Raw genomic sequence first — 21457 nt, forward strand, 5'->3', positions numbered from 1 at the left:
GGTCCTTGGAAAAAGGAAGTGTTGTGATTTAAAGATTAATGCGTTTCCCATGTGGATTCTCACCACCACTGTGTCCCACTGTAAGGTGTATATTTGTGTTGTTTTTCATAGTGAGTGTGAGGGAGCTAGATATTTTCTTCTCCCTTTATGTACACCTACTTAGCATCACCCTCACCACCACTTTTTTTTTTTTTTTTTTTTTTTTTTTTTTAGTTGGAGTTTTGCTGTTGTTGCCCAGGCTGGAGTTCAGTGGCATGATCTTGGCTCACCGCAATCTGCCCCTTCCCTTCCAGGTTCAAGCAGTTCTCCTGCCTCAGCCTCCCAAGTAGATGGGATTACAGGCATGTGCCGCCATACCTAGCTAATTTTGTATTTTTAGTAGAGATGGGGTTTCTCCATGTTGATCAGGCTGATCCTGAATTCCTGACCTCAGGTGATCAGCCTGCCTTGGCCTCCCAAAGTGCTGAGATTACAGGCGTGAGTGACCAAGCCTGGCCATGCCACCAACATTTTATGTTCCACTCTGACATAAGCAGACCTCTGCAGGATGTCAGGGAGTTGAGATAGCAGGTGTATTATCTCTGCTTGTGGGACTGAGGGTAACTACTTAGTCTGTTCAAAAGCAGAAGTTATACCTCTTGTTTTCTGACACTGAACAGTGGCTAAGAGAGTTCATTGGCTCAAATCCCTTTGTAAATTGTAAGCATTATTCTCTTGAGCAAGAATTCTTTCCTAGAAAGGAATTTTTCAGTTAATAAAACACCAGTGGATATTTCTGTGGAGACTGTTTTGAAGATTTGGTTAAATGAGAAACGTCACCAAAAGCACCTAGACCTGACGGTGTTGGAAACACAACATTCTAGGTGCAGATTTCATCTCTCCTGTGTAAAATAGGCCTAATGGCTATTTCCTTGCAGGGTTGTTTTAATGATTAGAAGTAGTATGCATAAAGCACTTCGCGCATGGGCACTCAGTAAAGGGTAGATGTCATCAATACCGTCTGCATTTTATATAGATTCTTCCTCCTGAGTTGGGGGTTTGCTACAGTGCATTGATTTGGTGAGATGCTTTTAAATTAAGAAGGTGAGTGCAGCATTTTCCATAAGCAGTGACCACACGAAGCCGGCCAGACAGAGGCAGGCTTCTTGAAGGCTGAACCTGACATAGTCACTGACGAGAGGCAATCTTCTTAGTTTTGCTTTCTGAGAAGGTGGTGTTGATTGCTTTCTTCCATTGGGAAATCAATTTACTGTGCAGCGAGTCTTAGGAAGCGGTTTCATACTATTGCTTTTCTAAAAAAAGACATGTTTCTGTTTTTATTAATTGTGGAACTGACAGAAGACGGTAGAATTTGTAAAAGAAAATAACCTGTTTCCTCTCCTTTTCACCACACGTACTGCCTTCTAGAAACGAAGAATAAAGAAGGGATTTTTATCTTCCAGTCTGGAAGCTCTACCTTCTCTGGCTTGAAACAAGCAGCCTCATGTCCTTGGACACCTGCCATATATGAATTTCTAGAATTGAAGGAATTTTCAGATATTTTTGTTGGCTGTCATTTTGAAGGCAAAGTAACAGAGCCATGGTTCCAGGAGATGCCCAAAATAGCTGGGCATGTAATTTTGGGGCTAGATGCTTCCTCATCACAAGCTTGAAAACATGTCCTTCTTGGAGTTAAATTCAAGATCAAGTACCACTGGTGTGGAAAAAGAGAGGTTTTTATACTGTGGTTTTCTGACATATACGGTGCAGCTCATTTTGTTGAGACAGTCTTGCTCTGTCACCCAGGCTGGAGGGCCATGGTGCAATCTAGGCTTTCTGCAACCTCCGCCTCCCAGGTTCAAGCAATTCTCCTGGCTCAGCCTCCCAAGTAGCTGGGCCTGTCGGTGTGCACCACCATGCCTAGCTAATTTATGTATTTTTAATAGAGACAGGGTTTCACCATGTTGGCCAGGCTGGTCTTGAACTCCTCATCTCAAGTGACCCCCCCCCGCCCCGCCCCAGCCTTGGCCTCCCAAAGTGTTGGATTACAGGCGTGAGCCACCATCCCCAGTTGCAGCTCACTTTTATATAGTGAGATACGATTAAACAAACAAATAAAAACTGAACATGAAGCAGGTTGGATGAAGACAGCATTTGATAATCTGTTTTGTAAAACAGCCATCTGCCCAGTTTCCTTAAAGAGAAGTTGTTCTTTGTCCTTTTGCAATAGGTCTGATCACCCTATTATTTTTACATACAGTGCTGATGATGTAAAGTTAAGGGCGCCTCATGATAAGCCAGCGGTTACCTCCACATAGGTAGGAGACAGCGAATGGTGGCTTTTTTTTTTTTTTTTTTTTTTTTTTTTTTTTTTGCCTCTGCTGAGTATTCTACACCAATGACCAAGAAGCCTCTGGGGGGCAGCAGAACACTGGATAAGACCACTATGCCCTGGGCTGTCCGGCTTTTCTAACTTGTCATCCAGCCCCTCGTTTGTGTCCTTGCTGCACTTGCTGCAGTGCCCAACCTTCTCTTTACCTAGCAGAACTCACCCTCTCGGCCTTGCTGAAGTTTCGCCCTTAAGCCTCTTTTACCCCACACCCTTCTCCCCTGCACTCTCAAACCTTTCTGGTGTACTTTGTACCACGGCACATAGCTTAATGGTGGGACTTGTTTGCTGTTGTTTCACAAGCAGGTATGCCCATCCTTGTAGCAGGAACAAAGTCATGTCTGTTTCTCATAATGCCAGGAATTCTCTGAAGTTTTAAAGACATGCTCAACAGGCAGATCCCTTAATCTGCATAAGGGCTTGATGCCTATTTGCTGATATGATTGTGAAGATGGTCCTGTTTTGGCACAAATGAAAGTACTGGCTTTGCTTTACCTATTTCTCAAACTGCTGCATTCTCACATGCCTTCCAGTTTAATTATTCCTGATTGGGGTGAAATATAGAGGACTTTAAAAATTAGCCCAGGGATGTAATGGAAGCAGTAAGTTGGAGGTACAGATGCATATTTGGATCCTGGTCCTTCTCCTTCCTAGCTGTGTACCTTGGGCAAATAAACTTCTCAACCTTGGTTTCCTTACCCATAAAATGGGATTATCTAAGGTGATCACATAATTTATTATCTAAACTAGAAACTGGAACATATTTGAGAGTGGAGGATGTTAAAGGAAAACCAGACCTAGGTAGTAGTTGAAGCAGTAAAAATTTTATTCAGGAACTATTGTAATAGGGGAAAAGAGACCTCAGTATAGAACTGTACTCAATTCTTTTTTGTTTTTTTGAGAGGGGATCTTGCTCTGTAGCCCAGGCTGGAGTGCAGTAGCGTGTTCTTAGCTCACTGCAACCTCCAACTCCTCCTCCCGGGTTCAAGCGATTCTTCTGCCTCAGCCTCCAGAGTAGCTGGGACTACAGGCATGCACCACCATGCCCAGCTGATTTTTGTATTTTTGGTTGAGACAGGGTTTCACTGTTAGCCAGGCTGGTCTTGAACTCCTGATCTCAGATGATCCACCTGTGTCTCAGCCTCTCAAAGTGCTGGGATTACAAGCATGAGCCACCACACCCAACCAGAACTGGGCTTAATTCTGAATACAGCATGGACAAGGGGAATATAGCCAAGGAGCAAGGTGGGGGTCATTGAGTGGAATATTATTTAGAGGAAACATTGGAAAATAGGGGGATTCTGGCTAAACAGACCTAACAGGATTCCTCCTGAAGGCAGCCAGGGCGATCAGACACCAAGAGTAGGTGCTGAAGAATTTGACCAGATAATGGAGCATGATCAGATATTGCAAATGAGGGGTTCATTCTAAACTGACTTAGCATGATTCTTGCTACGATAAAGATGGACACCAAGATTGAGGCCTAGAATGCTCAGAGGAGCTTGGCTAAAGTTTAGTCAAGGAGAGAGTCTGTCAAGTGGCACATTTTTAAATAATTTACAATCATATAGTCTTTCAAAAGATTTCTTTATTGCCTGATAAGTTGTTTTCATTTTTACCTTGCCTACCTATAAAATTCTTCTATTAAGCCAGGTATGGTGACTCATGACTGTAATCTTGACGTTCTGGGAGGCTGAGGCAGGAGGATCACTGAGACTAGGAGTTCAAAACCAGCCTGGGCAACTTTTTTCATCGCTACAAAAAAAGGTTTTAAATTAGCTAGGTGTCATTGTGCATTCCTGTAGTCCCAGCTACCTGGGAGGCTGAAGTGGGAGGATTGTCTGAGTTTAGGAGTTTGAGGTTGTGGTAAGCTATCATTGCACTACTGCACTCCTGCCTTGGGAACATTTGGAGATGCTGTCTTTAAAAGTAAAATAGTTCTATTGAAAAACATTTTGACTAGAACAATTTCTTCTCAAAAAACAATTTTATTTCCTCCTCAAAAATAGGTTTGATCTCCTCCCCCAAGTTAAAATAATATATTAGCAGATGCTAAATTGTTTAAGATGCTGGGGGCAGTGGATATAAACCATATGTATGGTGCTTAAAAGGATCAGAGTGGTACACATAAAGTGTCATGTTGTACCTGGAACATATTGTGTATTCAAAAAAGGATATTTTACTTTTCCCTCCTGGAGGAAAGTTGGACAAAGAAGCACCAACCAGCAATAAACAAAGGCCTGTGGGCTTTTTAAAAAGGCTGTTGCAAAAAGGGTGTGCTCCTAGCTCTCCAGGTCCTAACAGCTCAAGGTGTGAGTTTTGTCCAACTGAAGCAGGAAAATACTGATTGAAGAACATAGTCCTGTCTCTGTGGACTCAGGCAGCTGTCTCAGCAATGGAGAACATACCCAGGGGGCAGCTATGCATTTTGTCTGGTAGTTTGGCTGCCCTGTGAGCATAGAGCCCTTTTCTTTACTGTGGATTCACGACTACTTCTGGGCACCCTGCCTAGAAAGTTGGGAACCGGCTCTGGCATCCATCTGCAGCACCCAGCTCCTGCCTGTTTAGGAACATGGTCTTAGCAATTGTGTTTAAAAATGGGTTTACCATAAATTTAGTAATCTGATCTGTCAAATCCACCCCTGCTGTATTACTCCATTTCATACCATTATGAAGAAATACCCAAGACTGGGTAATTTATGAAGAAAAAACAGTTTAATGGACTCACAGTTCTGCATGGCTAGGGAAGCCTCACAATCACGGCAGAAGGCAAAGGAAGAGCAAAGGCATGTCTTACATGGTGGCAGGCAAGAGAGCTTGTGCAGGGGAACTGCCTGTTAGACAACCATCAGATCTCGTGAGACTTACCCAGTATCATGAGAACAGCATAGGAAAAACCTGCTCCCATGACTCAGTTACCTCCCACTGGGTCCCTCCCTTGACATGTGGGGATTATGGGAGCTACAATTCAAGATGAGATTTGGATGGGGACACAACCAAACCGTATCACCTGCCTTGAAGGTTGCTGGCCCCATGTGGTCAGAAACTTAACTGCCATTCTGTGTTTGGGTTTCCAGGGTTGGGCACATCCCTTTCAGAAACTCTAAATTCATGACTTCTGGCCCTGCCTTTTGCAAGTGCTATTTTGTTCTAGTAATGAGAAGCCTTGAGCCTTTGTGTTCATTTAACCTAAAGCCTTGCAGAGGTGAGGCTTGGGTTTTTGCCAACTCCTTGAGGGATGGAGAATCCAAGGAATCTGGCCTCCTGGAAGTGAGGGAGGATATGCATATGTGAACAGTGGCGTTCAACAGGGGAGTAAATCCAGGGAGCAGGCAGAGTTGCAGGGCAGCCCTATTCATGGCTCCTAACAGCCTCTTCTTTCTCTAGGTATGTGTACATTCCAGTAGGTGGATCCCAGCATGGCCTGCTGGGGACGCTGTTTTCCACGGCAATGACATTTGCATTTGTGAGCTACTGGCATGGCGGCTACGACTACCTCTGGTGCTGGGCAGCGCTCAACTGGCTGGGAGTCACTGTGGAGAACGGAGTCCGGAGGCTAGTGGAGACTCCCTGCATCCAGGACAGTCTGGTGAGCAGGATCATTGCTCCTGTCTTATGGGACAGCTGAGCTAGGCCGATCAGGTTTGGGAGAGATGGGGCCTTCAGATTCCCCGCTCCCACCTCCACCCCCACCCCCAGCATGGGCCCTTCCTGCTAGGTTGCTTCAAAGTCCATATGCCTAGAGGCAGGACAGCTGGAAAAGAAGCTTCCGTGGTGCATATATATGTATGTATGTGTATATAATATATATATATGTTATAACTATAAAAATGTATTATATAAAAATTAGAAGATTTAAAGAAAAAAAGGAAAACTCTTTAACAGAAATCATGTTAAGATCCATTTTTGTAAGTTTTTTTATGTGTATGTACACACAGACATATGTATGTAACATTAAAACAATTGCTATTATAGAGATAAGATTGTATCGGGATCACCTTTTTAAGTCACTGAGTCCATACCTAGCCACCCTTTTAAATGGCTGCATAGAATTCCATTACGTGGATATGCCATAATTTATTTTAGTCTCCTATTATTAGTAATCATATTATTCTAAAGCTTTTTTGCAACTAACAACTTAGTCGATAGTTATATTAAGATGAGTATCATAACCAAGATGAATTCTCATAAGTGAAATTTCCAGGTTCAAGGTTTTTCTCATCTTTAAGGTTTATCGTACATATCGCTTATTAACTCTTAACTGCCCTGTAGACAAAAGTACACTAGTTTATATTTCTAGCAGTGGTGCCTAAGAATGCCTTTGCTAATATTGAGTATGACTGGTATTTTAAATCCTTGATAGTTACTGTAATAGTGATATAAAAAACAGCTAAGGTTTTAAGAAATAGTTCAACTGTACAGGAAAATGATTTGGAAAATCAGTGAAGCATTTCTCTTTACACATGTCATTTGAGTGATTTTAAACTATGAGCATAGCTTTTATCTTGCAAATATGGTATAAGATATATTAGAATCTTGTAGGAAATCATCAGTTCTGAAGTTGGAGCAATATCCCTCTAATCCTGAAAAAAGTAGCTAAAAAGAAATGTGCTAGCATCAATGTTCATGGCGGGTAATCACACACAGAAAATTAAAACGATGATTAATGTGGCTACATTTCACCCAGTATGAATAACTAAAGAAAATGCACTTTAAAAACCCTGCCAAAACAAAATACATTTACATGTTTTTTTATAAAGATATCCATAGTACAAGTGGACAGTTACTTCAATTAAAAACTGAAATGAGTAATCAGACAACACTTTGGAGGGGATTTACATATGCTCATGTGTGTATAAAGACAAATATTTTTTTGGTAGTAGTACCCAGCCATCGGCAGGGAAGAAATGCCAGTAGATTCTAATAGAAAATGGGATTTCAGTGAAAGCCATGGCTATGGAACACACAAGAAAACCAAAGAGAATGGTATCATAGAGATTTTAATCTTCATCTTCAAATCAAAGCATTCTTCCCCAAAGCCTGAAAACACAGGTATCACCTTAGAAAGTCAGAAGGTTCTTTTCAGCCCAATTTGGAGCCCTGTAACCCATTTCTGTGTTCTTTCATGAGGCAACTAACATTAACCTTGAACTTAGTGTTAAGCAGTGCTCTGTGGCCCTTGAGCCATAGCTTAGGCTGCTAATAATTTTAAAAACCTAAAATGTTAGAGTAAGCCAACTGTGCTATGTAGCCTGCGGCCTGTTCATTTGGGTTCAAAATAAGTCGAGGCATCAAGCACATTTACTCACAGGATGAGGCTCTCGCATGTCTACCTTGCTCCATCACAGCTTGCTCCCAGACTCACTCATTCACCTCACTTGACCTTCTGTCTACAACTGAAGTACTTGGTGCATAGTAATTTTTGATATGCATTTTTTGGCCTAAATATTTGTTTTGTATGTTGAAAATACGATGTTTGGCTTGTATATTTATTGAGCAAGAACATATTTTATGAAACCTGTTTTTATCACCTGGAAGCCTGCTAGGCAGTTACGGCTGCTTAGACGATGCAGTCCTGGAGCACAGGGCCAGGATCCCCTTACTCTGTCTATCGCGTTGTCTGAGTGAGCCTCAGCGTCAAGTCAGTGCACAATTTGCACTTTCATATCAGGTCGATTCTTTAGTTCTTCCTGCACTTGTCCAGTCATAGTCTTCCTCCATTACCCTGTTTCTTTTGTAGTGCCACACAGAATTGATTTTCCTTTGGAAAAAATGGCTGGCATTCCAAATGCACACGACATTTTGAGTGAACTATTTTCCCACGTAGATCACCCTTCTTCTCTCTCTTTCCATGAATTTTCTGTTTTTCTGTCAAAATCCAAATAAAGACTTCCTGCCTCTGTTGGACCCATTTTCATCTGACTTTAGTCTCTCCAGTTTATCTGATAGTATTTTCACAATGCGAGCTCATTCTGCATGCCCCTCACATCCTCAGTATTATTCAGAGTTCTCCAGAGAAACAGATCAATAGGGTGTGTGGAGGGGGTGGAGGATAGAGATGATGGTAAAGAAATTTAGTATACAGAATTAGACCATGTGACTTTGTAGGCTGAGAAATTCAGACCCAGGAGAGCTGATGGTGTAAGTTCCAGTCCAAACAAACAAACAAACAAACAAACAAAACCACCATTGTCCTAGCTCAAAGACAATCCGGCTTGAAGACAGAAAAAATTCTGTCTTAGCTTTCTGTTCTATTCAGAACTTCAACAGATTGGATGAGGCCCACTCACATTGGGGCAGGAAATCTGCTTTATTCAGTTTACTGATTCAAATGTTAATCTCATCCAGAAACACCTTCACCAGAACACCCATGAATAATATTTAAGTGAATATTTGGTCCCAGTCAGGTTTACATATAAAATTAACCATCATACCCTTTCTTCATGATGTATATTCTTCATCTGTTTTGTTAGGGTAGATTAGCAGATATCTAAATAACAATTATTTTTTCTTTGTCAGAACTTCGTAAATAATGTCTGTGGGTACATAGTAGATGTTTATGGAGTACATGAGATTTTGATACAGACATGCAATATGTGATAACCACTTGGGGGTAAATGGGTTATTCATCACCTCAAGCATTTATCCTTTCTTTGGGTTACAACCAATCCAATTGTACTCTTCCAGTCATTTCAAAATGTCTAATTGTTGACTGTAGTCACCCTGTTCTACCAAATACTGCATCTTATTACTTCTATATAACTATATTTTTGTGCTCATTCACCATCCTCTTGCCCTTTCCAAGCCTCTGGTCATCATCTTTTTACTCTCTATCTCCACAAATTCAGTTGTTTTAATTTTTGACTCCCACAAACAAGTGAGAACGTGTGAGGTTTGTCTTTCTGTACCTGGCTTATTTTACTTAACTTAATGACCTCCAGTTACATCCATGTTGTTGAAAAAGATAGGCTCTTATCCTTTTTCATAGCTAAATAATACCCCACTGTGTGTATGTACCACATTTTCTTTATCCATTTGTCTGTTGATGGACACTTAGGTTGCTTCCAAATCCTGGCTATTGTGAATAGTGCTGCAGTAAACATGGGAGTGCACATATCTCTTTAATATACTGATTTCCTTTCTTTTGAGTATATCCCAAGTCATTGGACTGATGGATCATATGATAATTCTATTCTGAGTTTTTTGAGGAACCCCTGAACTGTTTTCCAAAGTGGCTGTACTACTTTACATTCCCACCAACAGTGTGCAATGATTCCCGCTTCTCCACATCCTCCAGCATTTGTTCTTGCCAGCCTTTTAAATAAATGCCATTTTAACTGGGAACAGATAATGTCTTACTGTAGTTTTGATATGAGTTTTTCTGACTTTGATGTTGAGTACTTTTGCATATACCTATTTGCCATTTGTGTGTCACTTTTTAGAAATGTCTATTCATATTCTTTGCCCATTTCTTACTCAGATTATCAGATTTTTTTCCTGTAGAGTTGTTAGAACTTCTTACATATTCTAGTTATTAATCCCTTGTCAGATGGATAGTTGACAAATAGTTTCTCCCATTCTGTGGGTTGTCTCTTCATTTGGTTGATTGTTTCCTTTGCTGTGCAGAAACCTTTTAACTTGATGTTATTCCATTTATTTAATTTTGCTTTTGTTGCCTGTGCCTATGGCATATTACTAAAGAATTCTTGTCTCACTCCAGTGTCCTGGAGAGTTTCTCCAATGTTTTATTCTAGTAGTTTCATATTGTGAGGCCTTAAATTTAAGTCTGTGATTCATTTCGATATGATTTTTTAATACGGTGAGAGATAAGAGTCTAGTTTCATTCTTTTTGATATGGATAGTTTTCTCAGCACCATTCATTGAAGAGATTGTTTTTTCCCCAGTGTATGTTCTTGGCACCTTTGTTGAAAATGAGTTCACTGCAGATGTGTGGATTTGTTTCTGGGTTCTCTATTTTGTTCCATTGATCTATGTGTCTGTTTTTGAGCAAGTACCATACTATTTTGGTTACCATAGCTTTGTAGTATAATTAAGTAATGTGATTTCTTCAGTTAATATCTTTGGCTAATGTGGGTCTTTTGTGGTTTCATAAAAGTTTTAGAATTGTTTCTGCTATTTCTGTGAAGAATGTCATTAGTATTTTGATAGTGATTGCATTGAATCTGTAGATTACTTTAAGTAGTATGGACATTTTAACAGTACTGATTATTCCAAAGCAAGAACATGGAGTATCTTTCCATTTTTTGTGTCCTCTTCAATTTCTTTCATCAGTGTTTTATAGTTTTCGTTGTAGAGAGCTTTCACTTCTTTGGTTAATTCCTAGGTATTTAATTTTGTTCGTAACTATTGTAATTGGGATTACTCTTGATTTCTTTCTCTTCTCTTAGTCTGGCTAAAGGTTTATCAGTTATATGAATCTTTTCAAAAAGCAACTTTTAATTTCATTGATTTTGTATTTTTGTTGTTTGAATTTTATGTATTTATTCTCTGATCTTTATATCCTTTGCTCTAGTTTTCAGTTTGGTTTGCTCTTAACTTTCCTAATTCTTTAAGGTGCATCATTAGATAATTTTAAGTTTTTCTACTTTTTTGATGTAGGTCACTATAGCTATAAACTTTCCTCTTAGTACTTCCTTAGTTGTATCCCATTGGTTTTGGCATGTTGTGTTTCCATTATCACTTGTTTCAAGGAGTTCTTCAATTTCCTTAAGTTCTTCATTGACCCTCTGTCATTCAGGAGCATACTGTTTAATTTCCCTGTGTTTAGATAGTTTCCAAAATTCCTCTTGTTATTGATTTATGCTTTTATTCCATTGTGGTCAGAGAAGGTAGTGGATATAATTTCATTTTTTAAAATGTTTTAAGACTTCTTTTGTGGCCTAACACATGGTCTGTCCTTAATAATGATACATTTGTGAAGGAGAACAATGTGTATTCTGCAGCCGTTGGATGAAATGTTCTGTAAATGTCAATTAGGTCCATTCGACCTGTACTGCTGATGTTTCTTTGTTGATTTTCTGTTTGGATGATCCGTCTAATGCTGAAAGTGGGGTGTGTGATTTCTTTAGCTGTTATTGGGACATCTCTCTTTAGCTCTAATAATATTTGCTTTATACATCTGGGTGTTCCAATATTGGTTGCATATATTATTTGCAACTGTTATATCTTCTTGCTGAATTGGTCCTTTTATCATCATTATATAATGATGAAAGATATAATCATTATATATATATCTTTGTCTCTTTTTATAGTTTTTGTCTTGAAATCAGTTTTGTCTGATGTAAGTATAGCTGCTGCTGTTCTTTTTCAGTGGTTTCCATTGGCATGGAATATCTTGTTCCATTCCTTTACTTTCAGTCTGTGTGTGCCTTTATAGGTTAAACGTGTTTTTTGTAGCCAACAGATCATAGGATCCTGCTTTTTAATCTATTCAACCACTCTGTATTTTGATTGGAGAGTTTAATTCATTTACATGCAATGTTATTTATAAATAGGGACTTCCTCTTGCCATTTTACTATTTGTTTTCTTTCTGTTTTATGGTCTTCTTCTTTTCCTCCCTCCTGTCTTCCTTTTAGTGAAAGTGATTTTCTCTGGTGGTATGTTTTAATTTCTTGCTTTTTTCACATATCTGTTGTTTTTTCGTTGATTTGAAATTACCTTGAGGCTTGCAAATAATCTTATCACCCATTATTTTAAACTGATGACATTTTAACACTGACTGCATAAACAAATTAATAAACAAAGAGAAAACTGATAAAAAGTTTACACTGCAACTTTGAACTGCTTTTAACTTTTTGTTGTTTCTATTTATATCTCATTGTAATGTCTATTTCTTTAAAAGTTGTTATTGGTTAATGGTTTGTGTTTTCGCCTTCCTACTCAATATATGAGTGTTTGTAGGCCATAATTACAGCGTTTCAGTATTCTGTGTTTTCCTGTGTACTTGGTACTGCCAGTGTGCCAGTGAGTTCTGCACCTTCGGATGATTTCTTACTGCTTATTAACATCCTTTATTTTTATTTTTTTCTTTTCAGATTGAAGAACTCCCCTTAGCATTTCTTGTGGAACAGGTCTGGTGTTGATGAAATTCCTCAGCTTGTTTGGGCAAATCTTTATTTCTCCATGTTTGAAGGATATTTTTGCTGGAGATACTATTTTGGGATAAAAGGTTTTGTTTTGTTTTTTTTTTCAGCACTTTATGTCTTGCTACCCTTCCCTGAACTGTTGGATTTCCATTGAAAAATCTTCTGCCAGACGTATTGAAGCTCCATTGTATCTTATTTGTTTCTTTGCTGTTGTTGCTTTTCAGATCCTTTCTTTATCCTTGACTTTGGGAGTTTGATTATTAAATGTCTTGAGGTAGTCTTACTTGGGTTTAATGTATTTGGTGTTCACTAACCCTCCTATACTTGAATTACTGGTATCTTTCTCTAATTTGAGGAAGTTCTCTGATATTACCTCTTTGGACAACTTTCTACCCCTATCTTTTTCTTTCTTTATCCCTCTTTTAAGGCTAATAACTCTTAGATCTGCCTTTTTGAGGCATTTCCTAGATCTTATAGGTATGCATCCTTCTCTTTTAGTTCTTTTTTATCTCCTCTGACTGTATTTTCATATAGCTCATCTTCAGGTTTGCTAATTCTTTCTTCTGCATGATCAATTCTGCTTAGAGACTCAGGCATTCTTCATTATGTCATTTGCATTTTTCCATCTCCAGAAATTCTGCTTGATTCTTTTTAATTACTTCAGTGTCTGTTCAGTTTATCTGATAGGGTTCTGAATTCCTTCTCTGTGTTGCCTTATACTTCATTTATTTTTCTTAAAGAAGTTATTTTGAATTATTTGCCTGAATGGTCACATATCTTTGTGTCTCAGTGATTTATTCCTGGTGCTTTATTTAGTTTGTTCAGTGAGGCCATATTTTCCTGGATGGTCTTCCTGCTTGTGGATGAGCATTGGTGTTTGGGCATGAAGAGTTATGTATTTATTGTAGACTTCACAGTTTGGGCTTGTTTGTACCTATTCTTGGGAAGGCTTTCCAGATATTTGAAGGAACTTGGGTGTTGTGATCTAAGATTTTGGTTGCTGTAACTGTATTTCCATTAGAGGGCACCCCAAGTCCAGTAATGCTGTGAGTCTGCAGACTCTCATTGTAGTACCACCCTGGTTGTCTTAGAGAAGATCCAGAAGATTATCTGGATTGCCAGGCAAAGACTCTTGTTCTCTTCCCTTATTTTCTCCCAGACGAATGGAATCTCTGTGTGCTCAACTGCCTAGAACTGGAGGTGGAGTGACACAAAAACTCCTGTGGGACTACACTGGGTCAGACCTGAAGCCAGCATGGTACTGGATCTTGCCCATGACCCACAGTAACTACTGCCTGGCTACCACCTGTGTTCCCTCAAGGCCCTAGGGTTCTATGATAAGGTGGCGAAACCAACAGGGCTTGTCCTTCCCTTCGGGGTGATGGGCTTCTCCTGGTTCTGGGTGGGTCCTAAGATGCCATTCAGGAGCCAGGTCCTGGAGTCAGAAACCCTAGGAATCTACTTTGTATGTTATTCTACTACACCTGAGCTGGCACCCAGGCCACAATACAAAGTCCTTGCCACTCTTCCGCTTTCCACAAGCAGAGGAGTCTTTTCCTGTGGCTACCACCACCCCAGGCCTGTGGCAAGTACTGCTTGGCTAATGCCAATGTTCATTCAGGGCCCAAGAGCTCTTCAGTCAGCTTGTGGTGAATGCTGCCAAGCCTGGGTCTCTACTTTCAGGATAGTAGGCTCCCTTCTAGCCCAAGACAGGCACAGAAATGTCCAAGAGCCAAAACCTGGAACTGGGGACCCCAAGAGCCCACTTGGTGCTCTACCCCACTACGGGTGAGCTGGGACCTTGGCTGGAAAAGTCCTCCCTCCTCTTCCCTCTCCTTTTTTCAAGAACTTCTACACAGCTACCACAATAGGAAAGGTGCTATGTCACGCCTGAAGCCACCAAGTCTCTGAGTCATGCCAAAGGCCCACAGCAAGTAGTGCTTGGGTACCACTGTTGATTATTCAGGGCCTAAGAGCTCTTGAGTCAACAGGTAGTTTATCCTGAAAGGGCTGCATCCTTTCCTTCAAAGCAGAGGGTTCCCTTTCAGCCCAGGACATGTCTAGAAATGTTGTCTTGGAGCTAGGGGTTGGGATAGGGGCCTCAGAACTCTGCCCGGGCCTTATCCTATTGCGGCTGAGCCAGTATCCAAATAACAAGACAGAGTTCTCTTGACTCTCCTGTCTCCTGAAGCAGAAGTCGGAAGAAATCTGTCTTGGAGCTGTGAACTATGCTGCCTGGCATTCGGGGAGGGGTGATGCAAGCAGTCCCTCGCATGCCCTGGCTGGTATCTCACTAGGTCAGGTGTCCCCAAAATCAGCTGTCTTCAGGTTCAGCAAAAGATGAGGGTTTGCTCAGCATTCAGAGTCCTTGTTGCCTAGACTGCCTTTCAAGTTTATGTATGACCTTAAAGCCCTTTAGCCCTCGGGGGCAAGACTTGCTGGAACCCAAGTTCCAACCACTGGGATGGATGCTTCCTCTCTGATTAGAGTTGTTCTAAGTGCCCTGCCATGGGCACTGGACTGAGTTCCACCCACTGTTGCTTTCTGCTGTGACAGGGTGGCACTGAGTTTCAGGGCCAAGTCCCATGGTCACTGAGCTCTTTCTTCCCCAAGTGCACAAGCTGTTGCTCCATGCCATATGGCTGCTGTTGGAGGATGGAGGAGAGGTGGCATTGGCAGTTTAAGACTGTCTTTCCTACCCTCTTCAGTGCTACTTTCAATGATATGAAGTTAAAACCAGGTACTGCAATTGCTCACCCGATTTTTGGTTCTTATGAAGGTGTGTTTTTGTGTGTAGTTGCTGAATTGGGTGTTCCTGCTGGGAAAATGACTGGTGAAGGCTTCTGTTTGGTCATCTTGCTTCACCTTCCACTTCTTTCATGTCGTCGTCGTCTTCAACCACAAGGCCTTCTATGGGGATCAAAATATAGTAGAATTCTACTTCTTGGTGTTAGTAAACTGAGAGCTGAACGTTAACCTGAGTGCTTGTCAGAGCTGAGTGCTGTAAATAGGAAGCCCTCTGATTGTCTGCAGCAGGGTTGTCTGATAGAACTCCTTTGGTGACAGAAATGTTCATTGCACTGTCCAGTACAGTAGCTACTAGCCCCATTGAGCACTTGAAATGTGGCTAGTGCCCATTTAGACTCTGAATTTTAAATATATTTACTTTTAACTAATTTAGATCCCAGTATCTCCCATATGGCTAATGGCCACCATTTTAAACAGTGCAGCTCTAGAACATACCCTGCTTCTAGAAAAGGTTAAAGGCATATAGTGTGTTTGACTCTGCTGTTATTTTGAATGATCTTCATTAATGCTGTTGGTGCCTCATATATGCAACTGGCTGCTGAACCTCTTGACTTGGACATCTTCCAGGTTTCTCAAACTTTGCACATGTAACACTGAGCTCATGAACCCCCATCTCCCAGTAATTCCAGCACACTCCCTTTCCACAAATGGCACCATCATCTCTCTAGCTACTCAAGGCCAAAACCATTATGTTCTCCTTTGTACCTCTCTCTCTCTCAGATTCATCTGCAGATACCGAACATTCTGCCTCCTAAATAGATCTTGAATTTTTTTTGTTTGTTTCTATTTCTACTGAAATCCTAATCCAATCTGCTCTCATTTCTTTCCTGGTCTACCAAATAGCTTCTAACTAAACCCCTGCTTCCACTTCCTCCCCCTTATATTTATTATCCTTGTAGTGCTGAGTAATGTTTCTCCTTAAAAACCTAACCATGTTGCTGTTTTTTAAATTCTATGGTGGCCCCTATTTTCTTAGTAACAGGTCCAAAACGTTTAGGATGACCTATGGTACCCTATCTGATCTTTAACTTACTGCCTTTTCCCACTCTTCCTCCCTCAACACTCTGTTCTTCCTTCTGTTCATTACATACCTGGTCCCTCTAGCCTCAGCTCCCTAACACAGGTACTTCCATCAACGAGGATGCTCTCTTTCCTTCCCCCCTACCCCTACTCATCCTTCAGATTTCAGCTCAAATGATATCTAGTTTGGGAATGATTCACTGGCTCTTCTAACTCAATTAGATCCCATTTGATAATCTATTTTGGATACCTTATATGTGTTCTCTTCTGCTATATTTATCATAGTTGAAATGAAATTTTTAACATAATTTATTCCCTTACTGAACTGTAAGCTTCTTAAAGTCAGAGATACTGTATTCTTGACCATTATTCCAATTCTTGGCACAATGCCTGTTGAATAAAAGAAAGAATGAATGGTATTTTCTGACTTCATTCACTGAGGGTAGTTTAAGATGAAACAGGCTTATGCAGCAACATGAAAAATATAGATTGAACATTGGAAAAACAGAGTTATTGAGTAGTGGGGGATTATTTTACTAAGCAGCAGCATACATACAAATAGGTCTAGTGATGGCAAAATGCTGTTATAATGCCCAGTGCACAAAATATATATACAGGAAAGAATTGGGTAAGGAGGAATTAGCCTTCCTGGTAGCCTGCTGCTTTATGAGAGGGGGGATTGTTGGTTGTGACTCATTGAGGCAAGGAGCTGTAGGAAGCTGACAAAAGGCATTTTCACAAAGCACCCAACCTAGGTGGACACAGAGGAGTTACTGCAGGAACAACATGCTGTTTATCTATGTACTATCTAAGTACTCTCCAGGGAGCGAGGATTTGTGTTTAGCATTGAAATACCTTAATCAGAGGAAGCATTTTGAAGTGGCACCACTTCTTGCCAATTCTCTATTTGATCTCTCCTTTGAAGGAAGACTCCTTCAGACTGCTTGTCAATTATTCCTACCCAGAGGAGAATCTATATCTCAAATAGTTCACCTACCCCCACCCTTGATTTCTGTTTCATTGAATAATTTAAATACGTTCTCCTCCCCCAGCCTTTGTTCGTCGTCTTTGCCCCAAGAGTGTCTTGCTGAGCTGATTTATATCTTCTCTGAAGCAGTAAAATTTCTATTTATGGACTTAATTGAGGAAACGTGTCTCTAGTGAAAACCACCAAGGATCAGCCTGATGCTCGTGGTAGGGATTTGATGTTCTGGGGCATCAGAGAGAACCCAAGGACTCTATGGTGCTGATAATTCAATTGGCCATGGTGATCAGTTTGGTTTTGAAGATAGAGAAGTCCAGATTGGGTTTAATTGATAAACATGATCCAAACTATGGTTATTTGATTCTGTGGAATCCTAACTCACCATTTGGCAAGACGTACATGTCTAGTTGGCCTGATTAGAAAAGCTTTCATTAGGGGTTGGTAGTCCAAGCCCCAACTAAGCCTCTGAGGGGGGATAAAGCAAACTTGTCTGAGAAGAGCTGTGGTGTTTGACAATGGCTTATGGCCTTCTATTCCTCCACCACTTGGTTTTCTTTCAACAAATTGAAATCAAGCACTTACTGGACACAAGCCATTTTCTCCAGAAAATGGGACCCTTTCTTGACTGAGCCCACTTAAACATAGTCAACATGGCTATTCATTTCTTAATTTATTCATTAAGGAAAAAAAATCTCAGCACCTTATGTGGAAGACACTTTGCACAGTACTAGAGGAGTCTAAACTGAGTAAGACATGATCCCTTCCATGAATGAGGCTATCTTGCCTGGCATCCTATCAGAGCAATCATATTGTGATGACTGCTTTGGATTAAAGACATAATAGAACTATGAAATGGGAGCTTTTCTCTATGAAGAGCTAAGAGATCTATATGACAGATGAACTTGCCCTTATAAACATAAAAAAATACTGATTAACATAGCCTTCCCAGGCATTGCTTAGAAAAAAGGCCCAGGCCACAGATAGAAATTTGGGAGCATATAGATGATATTTTGGAGCCATGAGAATATTTGAGACCTGGGTGGGGGGAAGAGAGAAGGAGTATGTATGTGCATGTGTGTGTGCACGCGCATGAGTAAAGAGAAGAAAAGGCAGCCAGAATTGAATCTAGGGAATATCAATATTGAGAAGTTGGATGGAGGAGGAACTGAGGAAGAGGAAAATCTCGAGGGTGATTACACAGAAACCAAGAAAAGGGGACATTTCATGGAGGGGAAGGGTCCATAGTGGTGATGCTAGTCAGGGGTCAAGTAAAATGAGAGTTCTTGCAGTGAGAAAAGTGAGCTGTGAGAGTTCATCCTTGTCCCCCAGGGGCTTATAATCCAGATGGAGACGCAAGATGTCACAGATTAGTTGGGGACCAGTGTAAGGCATTACATGTAGAATAGCCAGAATGAGGCACAGAGGCAGCTGATGTTCATGGTGGTCAGTGTGAGCTAAGCTTTTGGGAAAGGTTCATTAAAGAGCCAAGGCTTGAATAGCACCCTGGAGATTCAAGAGTAGAATTTGGCTAGGGTCAGGAGGGAGGAGAAGACTGGCTTTGCAGGCTGGAGAACAGTGCACATGCTGCCTGAAGTCAACCATGGGTATGCTGTATCCAGGTCAGGAGGCTGCCAAGACAAATGGGGGAAGGGAGGTTAGAGAGGCCACTTGGTTCCCATATAAAGGGATTTGAATGCAATGCTTAGAAATTTAGGAACACAAACCACTTAACCAAACAGGAGAGCATTAAATTGACATATTAATCCCACACATCAAATAAGCCTGTTGTGCCAGCTTATTAGTGCTCACCCGGGCCTCTGGGTCTGGAAAAAGCAATGCGTGTTGTTATGAACAGTGTGTTCCTTGATGGATTACCACCCATTGTCTCCCCCGCGCCATTGTCTCCCACTCCTAAGGATCATTAGCGATGCAGGAAACGCACTGTGCAATTCACTGGTTATATATTTTCTTCACTGTGGGAATTGGAAGCCTGAATCTTAACCTCTCTGGTCTAAGAGGTAGAATTCTGAAAATAATTCCATATTAGTTCAGATATGTTTAGTATGGCAAAAGTGTTTTCAAAGATTCTTTTGAACTTTCCATGACCGAGTCTGCTATCTGACAGAAGGTTTTGAAGTAGAACCTATTTTCAGTTATTCCTGGACTGATGAGCGCCAGGATTGGCCAGTTCTTGTGCTTCTGCCTTTCCCCGGATGCTCAGTTTCTGCTGGAGCAAGACAGTTTCTGCTCTCATCATCGGCTGCTATCATGGCACTCTTATCCCTTCTCCCTGCTTAATGCACAGAAAAGTCTCCCCTGGGAAACTATAATCTCAGGACCAAGTACTGAGCCAAAGATGACATCCACAGCGTGAATGTAAATGTTTGAAACTGGCATTTCTAGGTGGTTTGTGGAGTTAGATTCTTTACCTGTGTCTCTGGTCTCTGTTTCTGCAGCACAGAGGAATGGTGGTTGCTCTCATCACAGTCTGGTGCCTACCAGCTTTCCATAGATGAACTTGGGAAAAATAATCTTATTATGTGTATGTTGAAGGTTTGGATGTATCTTTTCAACTCTGGGTCTCTCTTTCTCCCTAAATCCAAATTACCCACTAAAGGTGACAGAGTTTGAATTTCCAGTGTTCCTTTTATTGATGGAAAGAAAAATAGCCCCCTTGTGTCTTCCTAAAATAATATGCACATACTCACTGCAATATATTTTTACAATGTGTATTTATATATGTACATATGCTATGACTATATGTGCGCAGCCTGTGTGTGTGCACATGCACATACTCATTTTTAAAGATCTAAGAAGGCAGAAATGTACAGGACTTCCAAAATAAAATTATTCTAAAGTATCTTATATTCCTCCCAAGATCTAGAAATAAACTCTGCTTTAAAAAGCCTATCAAGCAGCTGCTGGCCTGGTTAGAGATAAGCTCAGTTGGTATCAATGTATTTGTGATTACTGACATATATTGAAACATGCAATTTAAGTTGGCTCTTGCTTTTTCTTCTGGTGTCAAGCCTCTAATTTACCTAACAGGCTGGAGTAATCACTGGAACAGACACTGTTCCCTGAAGGGTAGGAAGCAAAGGTATAATATAAAAGGTGCAGTTTATCCATCAAACTGACTGCAGCTGTTGAAAGTGATGTTAAAATAGTTGTATTGAGAGGGAATGTGTTCTTGACCTATTACGTTAAAATGATCACCAAGGAATAATAAATAAAATAAAACCTTATTTTTATTTAAAAATACACACAAACAGAAAAGTATATGAAGGGTTATACACTAAAATATTCTTGGTGGTTAACTCTTACTCATGGAATTATTTTTGATACATAGTTTATTTTATTTTTTTGCTTGTTTTATTTTCAACTTCTGCTACAGTAAATGCATACTGTTGTCTAAAAATTATTGAGAGGAGGTGAGCAGGACAGATTTACCTTAGGGAGGCTTTGATTAGCTGATCCTGGATGTTTGATTTATGTTAGAAATTTTAGTCAAATGTAGTGGCTCATACCTGTAATCCCAACACTTTGAGAGTCCAAGGTGGGAGAATCCTTTGAGGCCAGGTGTTCGAGACCAGTCTGGAAAACATAATGAGACCCACTTGCTACAAAAACAAATAAAAATCAGCCTGTTGGGATAGCATGTGCTTGTTGTCCCAGCTACTCAGGAGACTGGGGTAGAAGATTGTTTGAGACCAGGAGTTCAGTGCAATAAGCATGCTATGATTGTACTTGGTGAATAGCTACTGCACTCCAGCCTGGGCAACAGAGTAAAACTCGAAGGAGAAGAAGTGAAGAAGAAGTGAAGAAGGAAGAAAAAAGAAGAAGAAGAAGAGAAGTGAAGAAGAAGTAGTAAAGAAGTAAAGAAGAAGAAAGAAGAAAGAAAAGAAGAAGAAATTGAAGATTAGAGTTATTCCCCAGAACAAACTAGGGCTGTTGTCGTTGCCATCCTTTGCCAAAGAAGAAATGGTACCAGATAGTATACAGGAATCTTTCACATTTGTTACTTGATTTATCCATTGCAGCAAACCTCCAGGGCAGGTGTTACTACCTCCAGTGTTACAGATAGAGAAACTGGAGACTGGGGAAGGTCAATCATTTATCTAAGAACACAGTTAGTTAAATGATGGAGGGAGTCAAACCCAGTTACACAT

The 21457-nt window shown here is 40.5% G+C and overlaps 1 protein-coding gene across 13 annotated transcripts in view; it reads left to right on the top strand.

Moving 5' to 3' along the window:
- HHAT (hedgehog acyltransferase) overlaps positions 1-21457 on the top strand; it is a 351381-nt gene that overhangs the window by 259133 nt on the left and 70791 nt on the right. For all 13 annotated transcript variants that reach the window (XR_012513537.1, XM_074385137.1, XM_074385142.1 and 10 more), the window contains one exon: positions 5756-5957. Coding sequence is in view for 12 of the 13 variants with exons in the window: in XM_074385137.1 (XP_074241238.1) it covers positions 5756-5957 (202 nt within the window). In the remaining variant the exon portion in view is untranslated. The remainder of the gene's footprint in view (positions 1-5755; positions 5958-21457) is intronic.

This window comes from Saimiri boliviensis, chromosome 14, assembly GCF_048565385.1.
Source record: "Saimiri boliviensis isolate mSaiBol1 chromosome 14, mSaiBol1.pri, whole genome shotgun sequence".
Classification (NCBI taxonomy): Eukaryota; Metazoa; Chordata; class Mammalia; order Primates; family Cebidae; genus Saimiri; species Saimiri boliviensis.